Source organism: Danio rerio, chromosome 15 (genome assembly GCF_049306965.1).
Source record: "Danio rerio strain Tuebingen ecotype United States chromosome 15, GRCz12tu, whole genome shotgun sequence".
NCBI lineage: Eukaryota > Metazoa > Chordata > Actinopteri > Cypriniformes > Danionidae > Danio > Danio rerio.
Genome location: NC_133190.1, coordinates 999,752 through 1,018,165, shown reverse-complemented (window position 1 = coordinate 1,018,165; position 18,414 = coordinate 999,752). Strand labels below are relative to the sequence as shown.

The 18,414-nt window shown below is 38.0% G+C and overlaps 1 protein-coding gene and 1 long non-coding RNA gene across 4 annotated transcripts in view; one reads left to right on the top strand and one right to left on the bottom strand.

Annotated features, from left to right (window-relative positions):
- The window catches only part of LOC141377992 (uncharacterized), a 199,496-nt gene that overhangs the window by 9,134 nt on the left and 171,948 nt on the right, over positions 1-18,414 (top strand). The window lies entirely within an intron of this gene.
- znf1007 (zinc finger protein 1007) lies at positions 1,915-17,620 on the bottom strand. Of its 3 annotated transcripts, XM_073924215.1 has the most exons (5): positions 17,588-17,620; positions 15,414-15,514; positions 12,831-12,969; positions 8,578-10,564; positions 1,915-7,794 (listed from the first exon to the last, which is right to left on the bottom strand). In XM_073924215.1, the coding sequence occupies exons 3-5, from the start codon at positions 12,913-12,915 to the stop codon at positions 2,586-2,588; spliced, it is 7,281 nt and encodes a 2,426-aa protein (XP_073780316.1). In that variant the 5' UTR covers positions 12,916-12,969; positions 15,414-15,514; positions 17,588-17,620; the 3' UTR covers positions 1,915-2,585. The 3 variants fall into 3 exon arrangements, with proteins under 3 accessions (XP_073780316.1, XP_073780315.1, XP_001921925.5); XM_073924214.1 differs by having other exon boundaries at positions 1,915-10,564; positions 17,449-17,620; XM_001921890.9 differs by having other exon boundaries at positions 1,915-10,564.

The window sequence follows — 18,414 nt, the reverse complement described above, 5'->3', positions numbered from 1 at the left end:
AGAAGGTGTTGAGTTTGAGTTGACTGATAAAAAATGTACCAACAAACATATTCTTAATATTTTTCAGAAGCAAAATAAAATTACTCCTAGAGACAATTTATTCTGGTTCTCTTTTATAGTTGATATTAATTGCAAAGAGCCAGATTAACTCCCTTCAAATACACTATTGATAATAAAAATAAGGAAATCAATTTTAAAATATTACATACAAATTACCCAGTAAAATCGTTTGTATCAAAGTACATTAAAACGGAGGATATTTGGTTTCTGCAATGTGGATAAAGAGAGGCTTTGTCTTTTTTATATGCAACATTTTAAAGAATTTCTGGAAGAATCGAGCCAAATATAATTTTAAAAGGACAAAACTGAGTTGCTATTTTACATTAAAATATATTATTTTTTATTAAGAAAACAAATCCTACAAATGTCTTGAATATAACGTTAATCTCTTTATTTTATTGGCAAAGTTTTACATACACAAACAGAAATATGCTAAATCATCTCCCTCATTAACAGTTTTTTGTATCGAGTTTGACTTGTTTTATTTCTACTGTGGAATTGTTGAAAAGAAAAAATCTGAGATGTGCACTAATTATTATGACAATTATTTTGAATCCCCTGTCAACTCTTAAACTCATTGCATGTAGAAATGCTGTACACTAGACTTTGTGTAATTTATTTTTCTTTATTTATCGTTGTTTTTTTTACCATTGTTTTAGTTTTTTATGTTTCATATTTTGCATTGTGTTAAAAAATACTAATTAAATAAATCAAACAGAAAAAAGTCTATTAAAGACAAATTATTATCCAATCTTGCTTCCTCTATCAAGTATTAAGAAATGATTTCATTCATTGCATGAAATACTGTTAAACATTTTAGAACGAAATGTCTTAAATTTGCAGTTCTGCCCAAAGCAAAAGAATATTTAAAATGTTAAATGACATAACTTCTTCTAATAGGTTTTTACACTTGAAATTTAATTTGGAGAATTCACCATGACATGTAAACACTTAATTAAAGATACAGAACATTTTTTACTTGCAGCTCCGTTCAATTGTTTTAGAAAAAAGTGCAAGACTGGTTGATAATAAAGATTGTGGATGCTGAAGGTTTGACTTCCACATTACAGGATTTACTATATGGAATTACTAAAGATTGCTCTGTTTTGCAGGATTTGATCAATATGATCATTGTATCAGCCAAATATGTTTTTTATTAATGCAGATATTTTAAAACTCCTCCACTACACGGTGTCTTTACATAAGAACTTATAATCTTCATATTAATGAACTTAAGGCTTCATCACTTAATACTTTGTCAAATAATAAAGCTACTAAAATATCTATTTTCAGTCAATTTTGTAAACGCTTTTTGCTATTTCTGCGCAGAACATTGTAAAACGTCTGTGGATTTCTGTGGAATGATTTTGGGTGTATCGTAGCTGAAAACTTAATATGTTAAATTAAAAATTTATACACAATTTTGAACTTTTATTTCATGTTTACAATGCAAATCCAATTATATCCATTTATTTGGTCTCTCATATATCTACCATATATCTACTAAAAAACAGAAATGATTACTTCGCAATCTGTATTGTAATTAAATCAAATCAACATTTTCATATTAATAATATTACAGAAATTATTTTAAGAACGGAATAAATATAAATTTACACATTTAGTCTGCAGAAAACTGCCCGTCCCAACTTATTTTGGAATGTGTCACAGGTCTGAATGACAGGAAAGGATATATATGATCAAATGAAATGAAGTTGACCAAACAACACAACAAAATATTTGTGTTCTTATGGTTTGCAATGAAAATAACTTTTCCATACTGTCCCAACCTTTTCTAGTTTGGAGTCGTAGTACTACATGAATATGTGCACTTTGAAAGATGATACCATGCTGTCTAATCATGCAATTTTTCTTTATTTCTTTATCCCCCCACATTAAACGCAACAGTAGAAACTTCATTAAACTTCCCATCCAAACCTTTAACTTCAATGTCTGTACAGAATATATTCAATAGCCCAAAATACACATATAGCATAGGTTTATCACCATCCCTCTTTACATTGTCTGAATCAGTTCCTCCAATGAAAGCCAAGAAGGGCTGCCAGGTTTATATTTACATCCCAGTAGAGCCTCTGATTGCATAGCTGTGTCTGTTACCATATACAATATCATCAGTCCCCAAGAAAACCAAAGATCAACAAGTTCATTTCTAAATAATTAGGAAAGTATTTCCACACTAAACAATGCAATAAACGAGAACAGATCTACGAACTCTCTAAATACCTCAGAGATGACCTCTAGAGTATTTAAGCAGAAGGTGAAGACTTGGAGATCTCCTGAACAAATGCAGTGGAATGGTGACTAATAACTAATCACCAGTGTGGATGTAACATCTAAGCTTACAGTTTTTTGTTGTGAAGTCTCGTGTATATTGAGTCTTCCTTCTTGAGTGAAAGTCTTTTCACATTGAGAGCATGAGTGAGACTTATCTCCAGTGTGAATCTTCACGTGTCTGATAAAGGATCCTTGATATATAAAAGTCCGCATTCGGCGCACGGGTGGGATTAGTTAGTGTGAGTTTTCATGTGCTTGGTGAAGCGTTCTAGTGAAGAGAAACTCCTTCCACAGGGAGAGCACGTGTGAGGCTTATCTCCGGTGTGAATCTTCATGTGTCTGATAAGAGACGATCGGAGTGTAAAAGTCTTTGCACACTCTGAGCACTGAAAGGATTGCTTGTTAGAGTGAATATTCCTGTGCTTGCTGAGGCTTCCTAGTGAAGGGAAACTCTTTCCAGGTTGAGAGCTTGAGTGAGGCTTCTTGTCGTCGTGAGTTTCCATGTGCTTCCAAACACTTTGTTGGCTTTTAAAACTCCTCCCACACTGAGAGCACGAATAACACTTCTTGTTGGTGTAAGTTTTCATGTGTATCCTAACACTTCTTTGGCTTTTGAAACTCTTTCCGCATTGTGAGCATGAGTAGGGCCTCTCGTTGCTGTGACTTATCATGTGCATATTGAGGTGTGTTTGCTGAATAAAACTCTTTCCACATATGGAGCACGAGTAAGGTTTCTCTCCGGTGTGAATCCTCATGTGATTTTTAAAGTTTTTTCTACTTAAACGCTTTCCACACAGTTCGCAGACACGGGTTTTCATTTCAGGGTGAGTTTTGACATGGGCTTTGAGTTTTTTGCTAGTATTGAAACACGTTCCACAGTATTGACAGGCGTAAGGCTTCTCTCTAGGATGCATCCTTCTCAAATGGAGCTCAAAACATCTGCCATTTCTGAAACCTTTCCCACAGTACTGGCAGGTGACAGGCTTGATTCCAGAGTGAATGCTTAAATGGGTATTAAAACGAGCTTCGGTTGAAAAACTCTTTCCACACTGAGAGCAGTAGTAAGACTTCTCGACTTCCTCGCAAGAGTTGAGCGTCTCTCCAGTGTGAATCTTCATGTGCTCGCTAAGACATTCTTGACTTTCAAAACTCGTTCTACACTGAGCGCACAAGTAAAATTTTTCGACTTCCTCAAAAGAGTAGCTCTGTTCTCTAGTATGAATCTCTACGTGCTCGGTAAGACATTCTTGGCTTTTAAAGCTCCTTCCACACTGAGAGCACGGGAAAGTCTTTTCGACTTCTCCATTAGAGGAGAGCTTCTCTCTGGTGTGAATCTTCATGTGTTTGATAAAGCATCCTCGGATTACAAAAGTCTTTCCACACTCGGAGCAGGAATAAGATTTCTTGTTGGTGTGAATTTCCATGTGCTTGCCAAGATATTTTTGGCTCTTAAAAGTCTTACTCGTGCTCTCAGATTGTAAAGACTTCTCGATTTCCTTGCAAGAGTCGCTCTGTTTTCCGGTGTGAATCTTCTTGTGCTCGCTAAGACATTCTTGGCTTTCAAAACTCATTCCACACTGACAGCACAAGTAAGACTTTTCGACTTCCTCGCAAGAGTAAAGCTCCTCTTTGGTGTGAATCTTTATGTCCTCTCTAAGACATTCTGGGCTTTTAAAACTGTTGTCATTCTCAGGGCACGAATATGATTTCTCAATAGTGTGAACTCTCATGTGCCTGTTGAGGAGTGCTTGTATATTAAAACTCTTTCCACACTGAGAGCACGGGTACGACTTCTCGACTTCTCCATTAGAGTACAGCTTCTCTCTGGTGTGAATCTTCATGTGTTTGATAAAGCATCCTCGGATTACAAAAGTCTTTCCACACTCTGAGCAGGAATAAGATTTCTTGTTGGTGTGAATCTTCATGTGCTCGCTAAGACATTCTTGGCTTTCAAAACTCTTTCCACACTGAGTGCACAAGTTAGACTTTTTGACTTCCTCGCAAGGGTCGCTCTGTTCTCCGGTGTGAATCTCCATGTGCTCGCTAAGACATTCTTGGGTTTTAAAACTCTTTCCACACTGAGAGCACGGATAAGACTTCTCGACTTCTCCATTAGAGTTCAGCTCTTCTCCGGTGTGAATCTTCATGTGCTTGCTAAGACATTCTTGGCTTTCAAAACTCTTTCCACACTGAGAGCACGAGTAAGACTTTTCGACTTCCTTGCAAGAGTCGCTCTGTTCTTCAGTGTGAATCTCCATGTGCTCGTTAAGACATTCTTGGCTTTCAAAACTCATTCCACACTCAGAGCACGAATAAGATTTCTTGTTAGTGTGAATCTTCAAGTGCTCACTGAGACATTCTTGGCTTTTAAAAGTCTTTCCACACTGAGAGCATGAGTAAGACATCTCGACTTCCTCGCAAGAATTGAGCTTCTCTCCGGTGTGAATCTTCATGTGCTCGCTAAGACATTCTGGGCTTTTAAAACTGTTGTCATTCTCAGGGCACGAATATGATTTCTCGTTAGTGTGAACACTCATGTGCCTGTTGAAGAGTGCTTGTATATTAAAACTCTTTCCACACTGAGAGCACAGGAAAGACTTCTCGACTTCTCCATTAGAGGAGAGCTTCTCTTTGGTGTGAATCTTCATAAGTTTGATAAAGCATCGTCGGGTTACAAAAGTCTTTCTAAACTCAGAGCATGAATAAGATTTCTTGTTGGTGTGAATTTCCATGTGCTCGCTAAAACATTTTTGGCTTTTAAAAGTCTTACTCGTGCTCTCAGTTTGGAAAGAATTCTCTATTTCCTTGCAAGAGTCGCTCTGTTCTTCGGTGTGAATCTCCATGTGCTCGCTAAGACATTCTTGGCTTTTAAAACTCTTTCCACACTGAGGACACAAGTAAGACTTTTCAACTTCCTCGCAAGAGTAAAGCTCCTCTCCGGTGTGAATCTTTATGTCCTCTCTAAGACATTCTGGGCTTTTAAAACTGTTGTCATTCTCAGGGCACGAATATGATTTCTCGTTAGTGTGAACACTCATGTGCCTGTTGAGGAGTGCTTGTATATTAAAACTCTTTCCACACTGAGAGCACGGGTACGACTTCTCGACTTCTCCATTAGAGTACAGCTTCTCTCTGGTGTGAATCTTCATGTGTTTGATAAAGCATCCTCGGATTACAAAAGTCTTTCCACACTCGGAGCAGGAATAAGATTTCTTGTTGGTGTGAATTTCCATGTGCTCATTAAGACATTCTTGGCTTTCAAAACTCTTTCCACACTGAGTGCACAAGTTAGACTTTTTGACTTCCTCACAAGAGTCGCTCTGTTCTCCGGTGTGAATCTCCATGTGCTCTCTAAGACATTCTTGGGTTTTAAAGCTCTTTCCACACTGAGAGCACGGATAAGACTTCTCGACTTCTCCATTAGAGTTCAGCTCTTCTCCGGTGTGAATCTTCATGTGCTTGCTAAGACATTCTTGGCTTTTAAAACTCTTTCCACACTCAGAGCATGAATAAGATTTCTTGTTAGTGTGAATCTTCAAGTGCTCACTGAGACATTTTTGGCTTTTAAAGCTCTTTCCACACTGAGAGCACGAGTAAGACTTTTCGACTTCCTCGCAAGAGTCGCTCTGTTCTTCAGTGTGAATCTCCATGTGCTCGCTAAGACATTCTGGGCTTTCAAAACTCTTTCCACACTCAGAGCATGAATAAGATTTCTTGTTAGTGTGAATCTTCAAGTGCTCACTGAGACATTTTTGGCTTTTAAAAGTCTTTCCACACTGAGAGCACGAGTAAGACATCTCGACTTCCTCGCAAGAGTTGAGCTTCTCTTCGGTGTGAATCTTCGTGTGCTCGCTAAGACATTCTGGGCTTTTAAAACTCTTGTCATTCTCAGAGCACGAATATGTTTTCTCGTTAGTGTGAACACTCATGTGCCTGTTGAGGAGTGCTTGTATATTAAAACTCTTTCTACACTGAGAGCAGGGGAAAGTCTTCTCGACTTCTCCATTAGAGGAGAGCTTCTCTCTGGTGTGAATCTTCATGTGTTTGATAAAGCATCCTCGGATTACAAAAGTCTTTCCACACTCGGAGCACGAATAAGATTTCTTTTTGGTGTGAATTTCAATGTGCTCGCCAAGACATTTTTGGCTTTTAAAAGTCTTACTCGTGCTCTCAGTTTGGAAAGACTTCTCGATTTCCTTGCAAGAGTCGCTCTGTTCTTCGGTGTGAATCTTCATGTGCTCGCTAAGACATTCTTGGCTTTTAAAACTCTTTTTACACTGACAGCACAAGTAAGACTTTTCAACTTCCTTGCAAGAGTGGAGCTCCTCTTCGGTGTGAATCTTTATGTCTTCTCTAAGACATTCTGGGCTTTTAAAACTCTTGTCATTCTCAGGGCACGAATATGATTTCCCGTTAGTGTGAACACTCATGTGCCTGTTGAGGAGTGCTTGTATATTAAAACTCTTTTTACATTGAGAGCACGGGAAAGACTTCTCGACTTCTCCATTAGCGTGGAGCTTCTCTCTGGTGTGAATCTTCATGTGTTTGATAAAGCATCCTCGGATAACAAAAGTCTTTCCACACTCTGAGCACGAATAAGATTTCTTTTTGGTGTGAATTTCCATGTGCTCGCTAAGACATTTTTGGCTTTTAAAAGTCTTACTCGTGCTCTCAGTTTGGAAAGACTTCTCGATTTCCTTGCAACAGTCGATCTGTTCTCCGGTGTGAATCTTCATGTGCTCGCTAAGACATTCTTGGCTTTCAAAACTCATTTTACACTGAGGGCACGAGTAAGACTTCTCGACTTCCTCGCAAGAGTTGAGCTTCTCTCCGGTGTGAATCTTCGTGTGCTCGCTAAGACATTCTGGGCTTTCAAAACTCTTTCCACACTGAGAGCACGAGTAAGACATTTGAAATTCCTCACAAGAGTCGCTCTGTTCTCCAGTGTGAATCTTCATGTCCTCGCTAAGACATTCTGGGCTTTTAAAACTGTTGTCATTCTCAGGGCACGAATATGATTTCTCGTTAGTGTGAACACTCATGTGCCTGTTGAAGAGTGCTTGTATATTAAAACTCTTTCCACACTGAGAGCACAGGAAAGACTTCTCGACTACTCCATTAGAGGAGAGCTTCTCTTTGGTGTGAATCTTTATAAGTTTGATAAAGCATCCTCGGGTTACAAAAGTCTTTTTTCTACAGTCAGAGCATGAATAAGATTTCTTGTTGGTGTGAATTTCCATGTGCTCGCTAAGACATTCTTGGCTTTTAAAACTCTTTTTACACTGACAGCACAAGTAAGACTTTTCAACTTCCTCGCAAGAGTAAAGCTCCTCTTCGTTGTGAATCTTTATGTCCTCTCTAAGACATTCTGGGCTTTTAAAACTGTTGTCATTCTCAGGGCATGAATATGTTTTCTCGTTAGTGTGAACACTCATGTGCCTGTTGAGGAGTGCTTGTATATTAAAACTCTTTTTACACTGAGAGCACGGGAAAGACTTCTCGACTTCTCCATTAGAGGAGAGCTTCTCTCTGGTGTGAATCTTCATGTGTTTGATAAAGCATCCTCGGATTACAAAAGTCTTTCCACACTCTGAGCACGAATAAGATTTCTTTTTGGTGTGAATTTCCATGTGCTCGCTAAGACATTTTTGGCTTTTAAAAGTCTTACTCGTGCTCTCAGTTTGGAAAGACTTCTCGATTTCCTTGCAAGAGTCGATCTGTTCTCCGGTGTGAATCTTCATGTCCTCGCTAAGACATTCTGGGCTTTTAAAACTGTTGTCATTCTCAGGGCACGAATATGATTTCTCGTTAGTGTGAACACTCATGTGCCTGTTGAAGAGTGCTTGTATATTAAAACTCTTTCCACACTGAGAGCACAGGAAAGACTTCTCGACTACTCCATTAGAGGAGAGCTTCTCTTTGGTGTGAATCTTTATAAGTTTGATAAAGCATCCTCGGGTTACAAAAGTCTTTTTTCTACAGTCAGAGCATGAATAAGATTTCTTGTTGGTGTGAATTTCCATGTGCTCGCTAAGACATTCTTGGCTTTTAAAACTCTTTTTACACTGACAGCACAAGTAAGACTTTTCAACTTCCTCGCAAGAGTAGAGCTCCTCTTCGTTGTGAATCTTTATGTCCTCTCTAAGACATTCTGGGCTTTTAAAACTGTTGTCATTCTCAGAGCACGAATATGTTTTCTCGTTAGTGTGAACACTCATGTGCCTGTTGAGGAGTGCTTGTATATTAAAACTCTTTCTACACTGAGAGCATGGGAAAGACTTCTTGACTTCTCCATTAGAGTACAGCTTCTCTCTGGTGTGAATCTTCATGTGTTTGATAAAGCATCCTCGGATTACAAAAGTCTTTCCACACTCGGAGCACGAATAAGATTTCTTGTTAGTGTGAATCTTCATGTGCTCACTAAGACATACTGGGCTTTTAAAACTCTTTCCACACTGAGAGCACGGATAAGACTTCTCGACTTCTCCATTAGAGTTCAGCTCCTCTCCGGTGTGAATCTTCATGTGCTTGCTAAGACATACTTGGCTTTCAAAACTCTTTCCACACTGAGAGCACGAGTAAGACTTTTCGACTTCCTGGCAAGAGTCGCTCTGTTCTTCGGTGTGAATCTCCATGTGCTCGCTAAGACATTCTGGGCTTTCAAAACTCTTTTCTTTTTCAGAGCACAGATATGATTTCTCGTTAGTGTGAACACTCATGTGCCTGTCGAGGAGTGCTTGTAAAGAAAAACTCCTTCCACACTGAGCGCACGAGTGAGGCTTCTTGCCGGTGTGAGTTCTCATGTGGGCATTAAAACGTCTTCGTTGAGTAAAACTCTGTTCACACTTGATGCAAGAGTAGCGCTTCTTAACAGCGTGAATTTTCATGTGCCTTTTAACATATTTTTGGCTTTTGTAACTCTTTCCGCATTGAGAGCAAGCGTAGGATTTCTCATCGCAGTGCGTTTGCATGGGCTTGTCAAGGCTTTCTTGGTTTATAAAAGCTTTTTCACGTTGAGAGCGCGAGGAAAGCTTCTTGCCGGTGTGAATTTTCATGTGCATCCCAACATATCGTTGGCTTTTGAAACTCTTTCCGCATTGAGAGCACGAGTAAGGCCTCTCCTTCCTGTGAGTTATCATGTGTGCATTGAGGTGACTTTGCAGAATAAAGCTCTTTCCACATGTGGAGCACGAGTAAGGCTTCTCCACAGTGTGAATATGCATGTGCCTGTTAACACAGTCTTGGGTTTTAAAATTCCTTCCACACTCAGAGCAGAAGAAAGGCTTCTCGGCAGTGTGAAATTTCATGTGCACATTAAGGCGTGTTTGGCTTATAAAACCCTTTCCACATTTGGAGCACGAGTAAGGCCTCTCGTCAGAGTGAGCTTTTATGTGTGCATTTAGGTCTCCTAGTTTATTAAAACTCCTCCCACACTGAGAGCACGAGTGAGGCTTCTTGTTGGTGTGAGTTTTCATGTGTAACCTAACACATCTTTGGCTTTTGAAACTCTTTCCGCATTGTGAGCATGAGTAGGGCCTCTCGTTGCTGTGACTTATCATGTGTATTTTGAGGCGTCCTTGCTCAATAAAACTCTTTCCACATATGGAGCACGAGTAAGGCTTCTCGCCAGTGTGATTTACTATGTGATTTTTAAGAGAGGTTTTAAAAGAGAAGCTCATTCCACAGTAAGAGCACGAGTAAGGTTTCTCTCCGGTGTGAATCCTCATGTGTTTTTTTAAGCTTTTTCTACTTAAACGCTTTCCACACAGTTCACAGGCACAGGTTTTCATTTCAGGGTGAGTTTTGACATGGGCTTTGAGTTTTTTGCTAGTATTGAAACACGTTCCACAGTATTGACAGGCGTAAGGCTTCTCTCTAGCGTGCATCCTTTTCAAATGGAGCTTAAAACATCTGCCATTTCTGAAACCTTTCCCACAGTATTGGCAGGTGAAAGGCTTGATTCCAGAGTGAATGCTTAAATGGGTATGAAAACGAGCTTCGGTTGTAAAACTCTTTCCACACTGAAGGCAAGTGTAGGGCATCGCTCTGCTGTGGATATTCATGTGTGCATCAAGAGACTCTTTAAGTTCAAAGCGCTCTCCACACTCTGAGCAAATGTGAGAATTATCTTCAATGTGAGTTTCAAGGCCTACTTGGTGATCGAATTTCATGCTCTTTTCATCGTCCTCCAATTTCATCACAATCAGATCTAGGGTCGAAAAGAGACAAATACGAGTTAAACATTGTTTAAAAGGAACTGTAGTACAAAAAGCAACAGTGCGAGTGTGGCAAATTTGCAATTATGTGCGAAAGAGAAATGTCAAGCTGCAATGCAAAACTAATCTGCAACAGGCTTCAACACACCTTTAGTTTTCAGTGTAGTTAGGGCCTTCTCACACTATGCTATCCGAACTGTGCCCAGGCCCGTTTCCCGGATCGTTTGAGAAGTGTGAGTGCGCTGAAGTGTGGTTTATTCATAAACTAATTTCGAGAGGATCACGTGCTTATAATCAACACGGCTGGCTCCTTGTTAGCTCCGTAATCAGCCCTATTAGATGATTACGGAAGCATTATAAATAACCTGAGTTTTCCACTCTAGTTATCTTCGTCTTGAAGCTCCCCCCCTTTCCACCCCTACATCCTCCCACTTTTTCTGATCGGGCGACACGGTGGCCCAGTGGCTAGCACTGTTGCCTCACAGCAAGAACACCGCTAGTCCAACCCATCGGGCTGGTTGGTGTTTCTGTGTGGAGTTTGCATGTTCTCCCCGTGTTCGCGTGGGTTTTCCCCGGGTTCCCCGGTTTCCTCCCACCGCCCAAAAACATAAACCATAGCCAATCGACTAAAACAAATTATCACCCAATACAACCTGAGTTTACACTTCTCACGGTGACAAGCAGGGGAGTTCTCGAGACCTACCTGACCTCGAATTTCCCTCTCGCCCTTCTAACGGGAGGGAGCCCCGGGCTCGAGGATATTCCGAGCTCAGGGCTCTCTCCCGGGACAGCATGCCAAATACGCTTTATTGATTATCAGCTAAGTGTGAACTCTTGAATTGGGCGCAATTCACTTGGGCTTTGGCGCGGTACGCTTGTGTGTGAGTGCAAAATGTGCCTGAGCCCGAAACTAAAAGCAAGACCTGACTTTTAAGGGACTGTTTCATATGGATTTATCAATCACTCTTACTCTTAGGCACAGCTGTGGTGCAGTGATGGGTTTGCGTCTTTAATAATCTACGACAGTTTGCATTCATTGAACTGTAAGAATGATTAATAAACACATATGAAACAGTCCTTTAAAAGTCACGTCTTGTTTTCAGTTTCAGCCTAGCCCAAGTGAACCGCTCTCTGGCAAACCTCTTCCAACAGGGCCAGGGCTGGCCAAGTGAACACTTCTCAAATGATCCAGGAAACGGGCCTGGGCACGGTTTGGATAGCATAGTGTGAGTACACCCTTATTGCCGATGGACATTAGGCATCAAGTTCCTTACTTTTCTTTTATCTTATTTCGTACGCATGACTTTGATGATTTTTGTCAGAGAGAGAGACCTCACATTAACTCTATAAAGAGCCATTTCAGTTCATTTTCAAATGAAAAATAGTACTTAATCACTCTGTCTAATCTTCAAGAGCAGCCCACAGCAGCTCTTGTCATGTTCTGTGGCTGACGTGACTTGCGTTGCTTCGGTCTCTACTATTCTGATCCAGGGACACAGTTTCAGCTTCTCCAGATCTCGTTTGATCAGGCTCATTATCAGATTTACACATGGTCTCTTTGCAATTTTGAAAATACAGACATTATTTAGAAAGGCCACTATGCCATTATTTGTTTTCACTGATATGCCATAATAAATCCACGTGCCACATTGACATTAAACTTTCAAATTAAGGCGGGGGCCACAAACTATCGTCCAAATGCGGGAAATAGAAATTAATTTCTATCATTTTAGACAGGGTCGAGTCGGGCTTGTGCAATAAATGAACAGTCATGTGATGCATTTAGATTAGCGCGAGAAAGTAATCAAATAGTTTGTTACAACATTAAGATCTATCCCTGCAAAGGTGAAACAAATTATGACGGAGAGGTTAAAAGAACAAATTTTGACTGCGGTGAGGCCAGCGGCCAGTTCAATAAGAACAGTCATTCTAAACGACTCATATAAACGACTCATTCATGTAAAAAGGCAAAAGAGCTGTTTGCAGCTGCACATTTGAATAATGTCGGGCTATAAACGCATTGCACAAATTATGAAAACATTGTTATAGTGGCAATCTCACTGATCTGATCGACTTGCTGAAATCATTAAGGCCACGTTTACACTAATATGTTTTAATTGTAAAACGAATAACTTCTGCTACGGTCAGGTCTTCCAACACACTAACCTTTTTGACCCCCGAATACAGACTTTTTTTGTAGATGTGGGCATTTAAATAAGGCTGAAATGAGTGAGTTAAGCACTGAGGTTGAAAACCAACCTGCTTCTTCCTCAGCATCTTCCTGTTTGATTTCGAGTGTTTCTTCAGTCATCATGTCTTCACTCTCCTCTTTAATCAACGCCATCTTTATAACAGTCTGAGCCGGTCGCTTCAGCAGGAGATTCTCTGGGTTTGGACACTAGAGGACATTCAACAAAACATACAAATAAATCTCTCTCCCACATTAAAATGCACTGAGATGTTAGTAAAATAACCATCATTTGGTATGCATATACTTGTGGTACATTTATTTTCAAAGTTTAACTCTGGTTATTGTAGTAAAACCAAGATTAAGTTGTGGTAACATGATTTGTCTACAATAACCATATTTTTGAGTTTTGCTTGTAGTAAAACCATGGGTCATTTTCATAAGCTAGTGTGTTCCAATCAGCTAATGTGCACACTAATGAGGGAGTCAGTCAGATTGAGTTATTGACCATAAAAAAAAAAAAAAAAACAATAACTAAACCAGGGCTTGACAATAAGGACTGCCCAGGGCCAGTGTGCGAGAAGCTCGGGGCAGTGTACAGAATGGTTACTGGCCAAATCAGCCACTGCTGCCTTGTCACAAAAGTTTGGCTGCGACTGTCTGTCAATTGCGCACAAATACAATGACGTTTGTTTCTGAATCTGTCTTGTTTTACGTTGATTAGTGCAGTTCGTTTGGCATATGTGAATCCAGCAATTGCACTCGGATCAGCACCAAATCAACTGGTCCTAGATCGCCTGCATGAGGTGGTCTCTGCTTGATTGAGCGGATCGATTGTAGTGAGAAAACAAAACAATCCAACAAGCTAACGACCGAGGCTACATCAGTGTAATATGACTGTGTAATAGCCACATATACGGCTATACGAAGAGAGGATGATGAGTAGGGCGAGATGTCATTCCTAACAGCAAGTGTGCATTTCATGTCTAATGCGAAAGTGAAAGCATGCTGAAATATTACAGAGCGCTGTTTATCAGTTAGAAACACTGACCAAAGTTACTATCTGATAATTTTTCCATATTTTAATCCAATAATATGTTGTATAAGGCCTGCTGTTTTGTTTTCTTTTGAGCTGTCAGTGCAAAAATAAGCTCAACATTGATCTCCTTCATGATCTGATGCAGTCTCAGATCATCTGTTGTTTCGCTCTATAATTTAAGCCTATAATGCAGAATTCTACTCAACGTATTTTTAAGAGATCGATTAATTCAATAGATAGATTTTTACAAAACTTGACAACTGAAATGAGGCTCTGTATGAGAAAGTCTGACCTCTCTGATTTATATTTGCTGACTATGTCTGTGGGTGTCAAAATTAAAGTGCACATTTCTGCTTTTTATACACAACTGCTCAAAAGTGTGGGGTCAGTATGATTGTTAAATATTTTAAAATAAGCTTCTCCTGCTCACCAAAGCTGCATTCATTTCATCATAATCACAGCACACATTGTAAAATTGTGAAATGATATTGTTCAAAAGTAGTTTATAATTTAACGTACTTATTTATTCCAGTGATTTTAAAGATGAATTTTCAGCTTCGCTACTCCAGTCTTAAGAGTCACATGATCCTTCAAAAATCACTCTAATATTAATTATTATTGTTGTTATTATTATTATCAGTAACAGTAATAAAAGTACTAATGACTGGAGTAGTAATTTTATTTGAAACTACATAAAATAAGAAAGCAGTTATTTAAATATCTGAATAGATTTTAAATTTTTTTTTTTACATTTAATAAACTTCACCTTGAACTTAATCATTTTCCTTTAAGAAAAAAACATGAAAAAAAATGTATAAAACTGCCTCCAAACTTTTGACAGATAGCATGCATGTGTGTGTGTGTGTGTGTGTGTGTATATATATATATATATATATACACACACATACACACACACACATATATATATATACATATACATACACATACATACATACACAGAGAGTTAACTCTAGGATTTTTCCCAGCTGTGGCGGCAGGCCTTTTTTAGACAGATCTACCAACCACCTGTGCCCTTATTTCAATGACAAATGTCGTGAGCGCAGTATTAAGTTAAGATCGCATTTATGTAATAGCCTATAAGCATGCAAATCTCTTTGCTTGCGCACCGATTACCTCTGCTAGTGCACAAAACTTCTTGCACGCCTCCTCAAATATACACTGCTCAAGCGCAGATCTTCTTGCGAGCTCTCAAATAAACACTGCTGAAGTGTGCTTTAGCTCGTTTATGTAACAAATATGTCTCCAACATTTATTAGATTTAATATTAATATTTATAAAGACCTACAAAGTGGTCATAATGCATCATTAAGTAAAGTGAAACGGCTATACGTCGTGTTTGCTGACCTCACGCATCACTCACCTGTCAGTCAGCACTTAACCTTGAAGGGTTAAATAAATAACGCACAGCACCTCTACAGTTATAAAAAAATATATGTATATTAAATTTAGTTACATCAAAATATTTTTTTTAAATTGTCAGTTGTATTAAAAAAAAAGTTATGCTGAATAAAAGGGTAGGTGTTAAAATTTAGTTTGGCTTTTGAAACATTATAAATACTTAAAATACTGTGTGTGGTTAAGAAAAAGCTATTACCTTCTTCTGTGTGGTGGGGCCAGTACAAATTTAGCAGGGCAGGTGAAAATCTGAACCACTGGCTCGATCGGGCCAGTGGAAAACGTCCTTAGCGTTGAACCCTGCAAACATTAATAAACAAACACAAATCATGGAGAACATGCTGTAAATTTACATTCGGTATTCAATCAGTTGTTAATTATGTTTAACTGACTGCACTCAAATGACCACATTTACGCTGGTTTGTAAAAGTGTAAGTGATTAAATGCTTGTTTTTGCTCTTCATTTACAGTTCACCTTCATTTACGGTAATCATCTCACAATTTCTCTCCTCACATCTTTTTTAATTTTTAATAATAGCTATATTATTGACTCAAACTATTTTTTAACCAATCGTTTTAACAGAGACATCAATCATGTTTAAATCATGTTTTAAAATCGTTTAACTTATAAAGAGTTCAAGCTGGTTTGAGTCTCAGCTGGGTCAGTTGGTGTTTCTGTGTGGTGTTTGCATGTTCTCCCCGTGTTTGTGTGGGTTTCCTCCGGGTGCTCCAGTCTCGCCCACAGTCCAAACACATGCACTATAGGGCAATTGGGTAAGCTAAATTGTCCGTAGTGTATGTGTGTAAATGAGTGTGTATGGGGCATATGCTGCGTAAAACATATGCTGGAATAGTTGCCGGTTCATTCCGCTGAGGCGACCCCAGATTAATAAAGGGACTAAGTCGAAAAGAAAATGAATGAGTTCAAGTCTGTTCACAATTTCCCATTTCTGTTTAGGAAATTAAATTCTGTCTTTAAAATGATTCTTGTTAAATGTATGTAACCAACCCGAAATTAAATTTAGTAGCTGTTGGGCCGATTTTTTATTTTTTTTTTTGCTTACATATTTGTAAAATATTTTTATGATAAAGTAAATTTTCTATTACAGAATGACACATATACTCAGATTACACAAACAAATCTTTAGGAATGAAGTAAAACAAGTCTCTCGACAACAAAATATTTGTTTATATTTTAAAATGTATATTTTATGATAATTATGAATGTTATGCTTTGAGTATATTCAGCAACCATATTTTATGATAACGCTGCTTTTAATTCTGGCTAATTAGTATTATTAAATATACTTATTTATTTTAGTTTGCATTTGTAATTTCATCCAAAAAATCTGTTCTGAATGCTCATTCGTAAAGAGAGGAGTTTAATAGAGAATGTACCTTAGAGAAGTGTCAGGCTAACTGCCTTTAAATACTGTATAATAATATAAAATAATAATTAAGTTAAAGAACTTCTTCAAAATCATACATACAAATTACCCAGTTAAATCTGTATTATAAATAACAGACATATATCAAGCAGATAAAGAAAGGCTCACTTATTTCTTTGTTTAAATATTACGTTTTAAACAGATTCGGAATGAATCTGGCAGAATACAGCTTTAATCTGAGATATTTTAAATTGTGGTTTAACATCACAGGATATTATTATATGTAACAAAACAATTCCAATAAAGATTTAATGTGAACTTCTGTATTCTGCAGGCAAAAATTCAGAAAATTAATTTTATTTAGTAAGTTCCCATATATTTCCCAGAGATGGGTTGCGGCTGGAAGGGCATACTGGAAGGAATAAGTTGGTGGTTCATTCCGCTGTGGCGACCCCTGATTAATAAAAGGACTTAGCCGACAAGAAAATGAATGAAGTTCCCATATAGAGCACAAAAAACACCTCACACTTCTTTAATTCCTCAGTTTTTCTTCTAATATATTCATATCAAAGTTTAGAGCACTTAAGCCTGCAGTGATTATAAGGAAATCTTAGTTTTAGCATAAACAGCGTTTAAAATGGTCTAATTTTGACTTAAACTGTTTTAAAAAGTTTGACGTGTCTATAATTTAACACCCGAGTCTTTAACCATGGTGTTTTAAACAATAATTCATTGTTTTGCTACAATTTTGACTTTATATTGCTATTTCCATTGTTATGTTTTCATTTCTACGATGAAGGTAAAGCAGTAAAAGCTCCGCTTCTCAACGACTAACATTACAGTTACAGTTAAGACAAACTTAAGATATCCCGAGCGAAATAAGAAGCACACTTCATCTTAATCATGTTTAGATGCGATTTACTCCTAAATTAAGGTTAATAAATACAAGTTAAACAATCTCATAAAGCGGATAAAAAATTCAAACCTTTCTTCCGCCGAATCCGGAAAGCGGGAGCGCGGCGCAGTCTTGTGATGTCATACTAAGAAACAAGTTCCGGCTAAAAAGGATATGATACCCCAAACATTTGACCAAATGTAGTAAAAAAAGAGATAAATCCTGTGCAGAATCGCAGAACCACACTCGTTTAAAAAAAATTATGTCAGGGTAACAATAACATCATATAAATTTGTTTCAAAGAGTGTACATGAGTTTTACAGAGGAGCAAAGCATCAAATAAGCACATAAAAGAGAAAAAATACAACAATAAAGAGAAAAACAAATAATATTAACTTATGTGTTAAGAAAATTAAAAAGGGAAAATAAGTTAACCGTTCTAATGGCTTTAAGATTTTTAGAGGACGCAATAGTTCTAATGTACTGTTGAATTTCCTTTTCAAAAACAATAAAACAAGGTATACGCTGAGAGAATTTACAGTGGTGTATATGAAACTTAGCAAGGATTAAAAGGAGATTAATAATGAAATATTCCTTACTTTTATCATCAGGAGCATTAAAAAAACCCCAGCATGATATCCTTAAAAGATGACAAGAATCCTGGTAGTATTTTACGATGAAAATCTAAAGAAGGTTCAATCCAAAAGCATTGTGTATGAGGGCAACTCCAAAAATATGGTCAGCAGTTTCATTGGGTATATTACAGAACGAGCAGCATGTATCTATATCGGATTTAAATCTTTTCAAAAATGTCTTGGCTGGGTAAAATCTGCGTAACAGTTTAAATGAAATTTCTCTAATTTTGTTAGTTATTATATATTTTACAGATAACGACCAAACTTTTTTTCCATTGAATC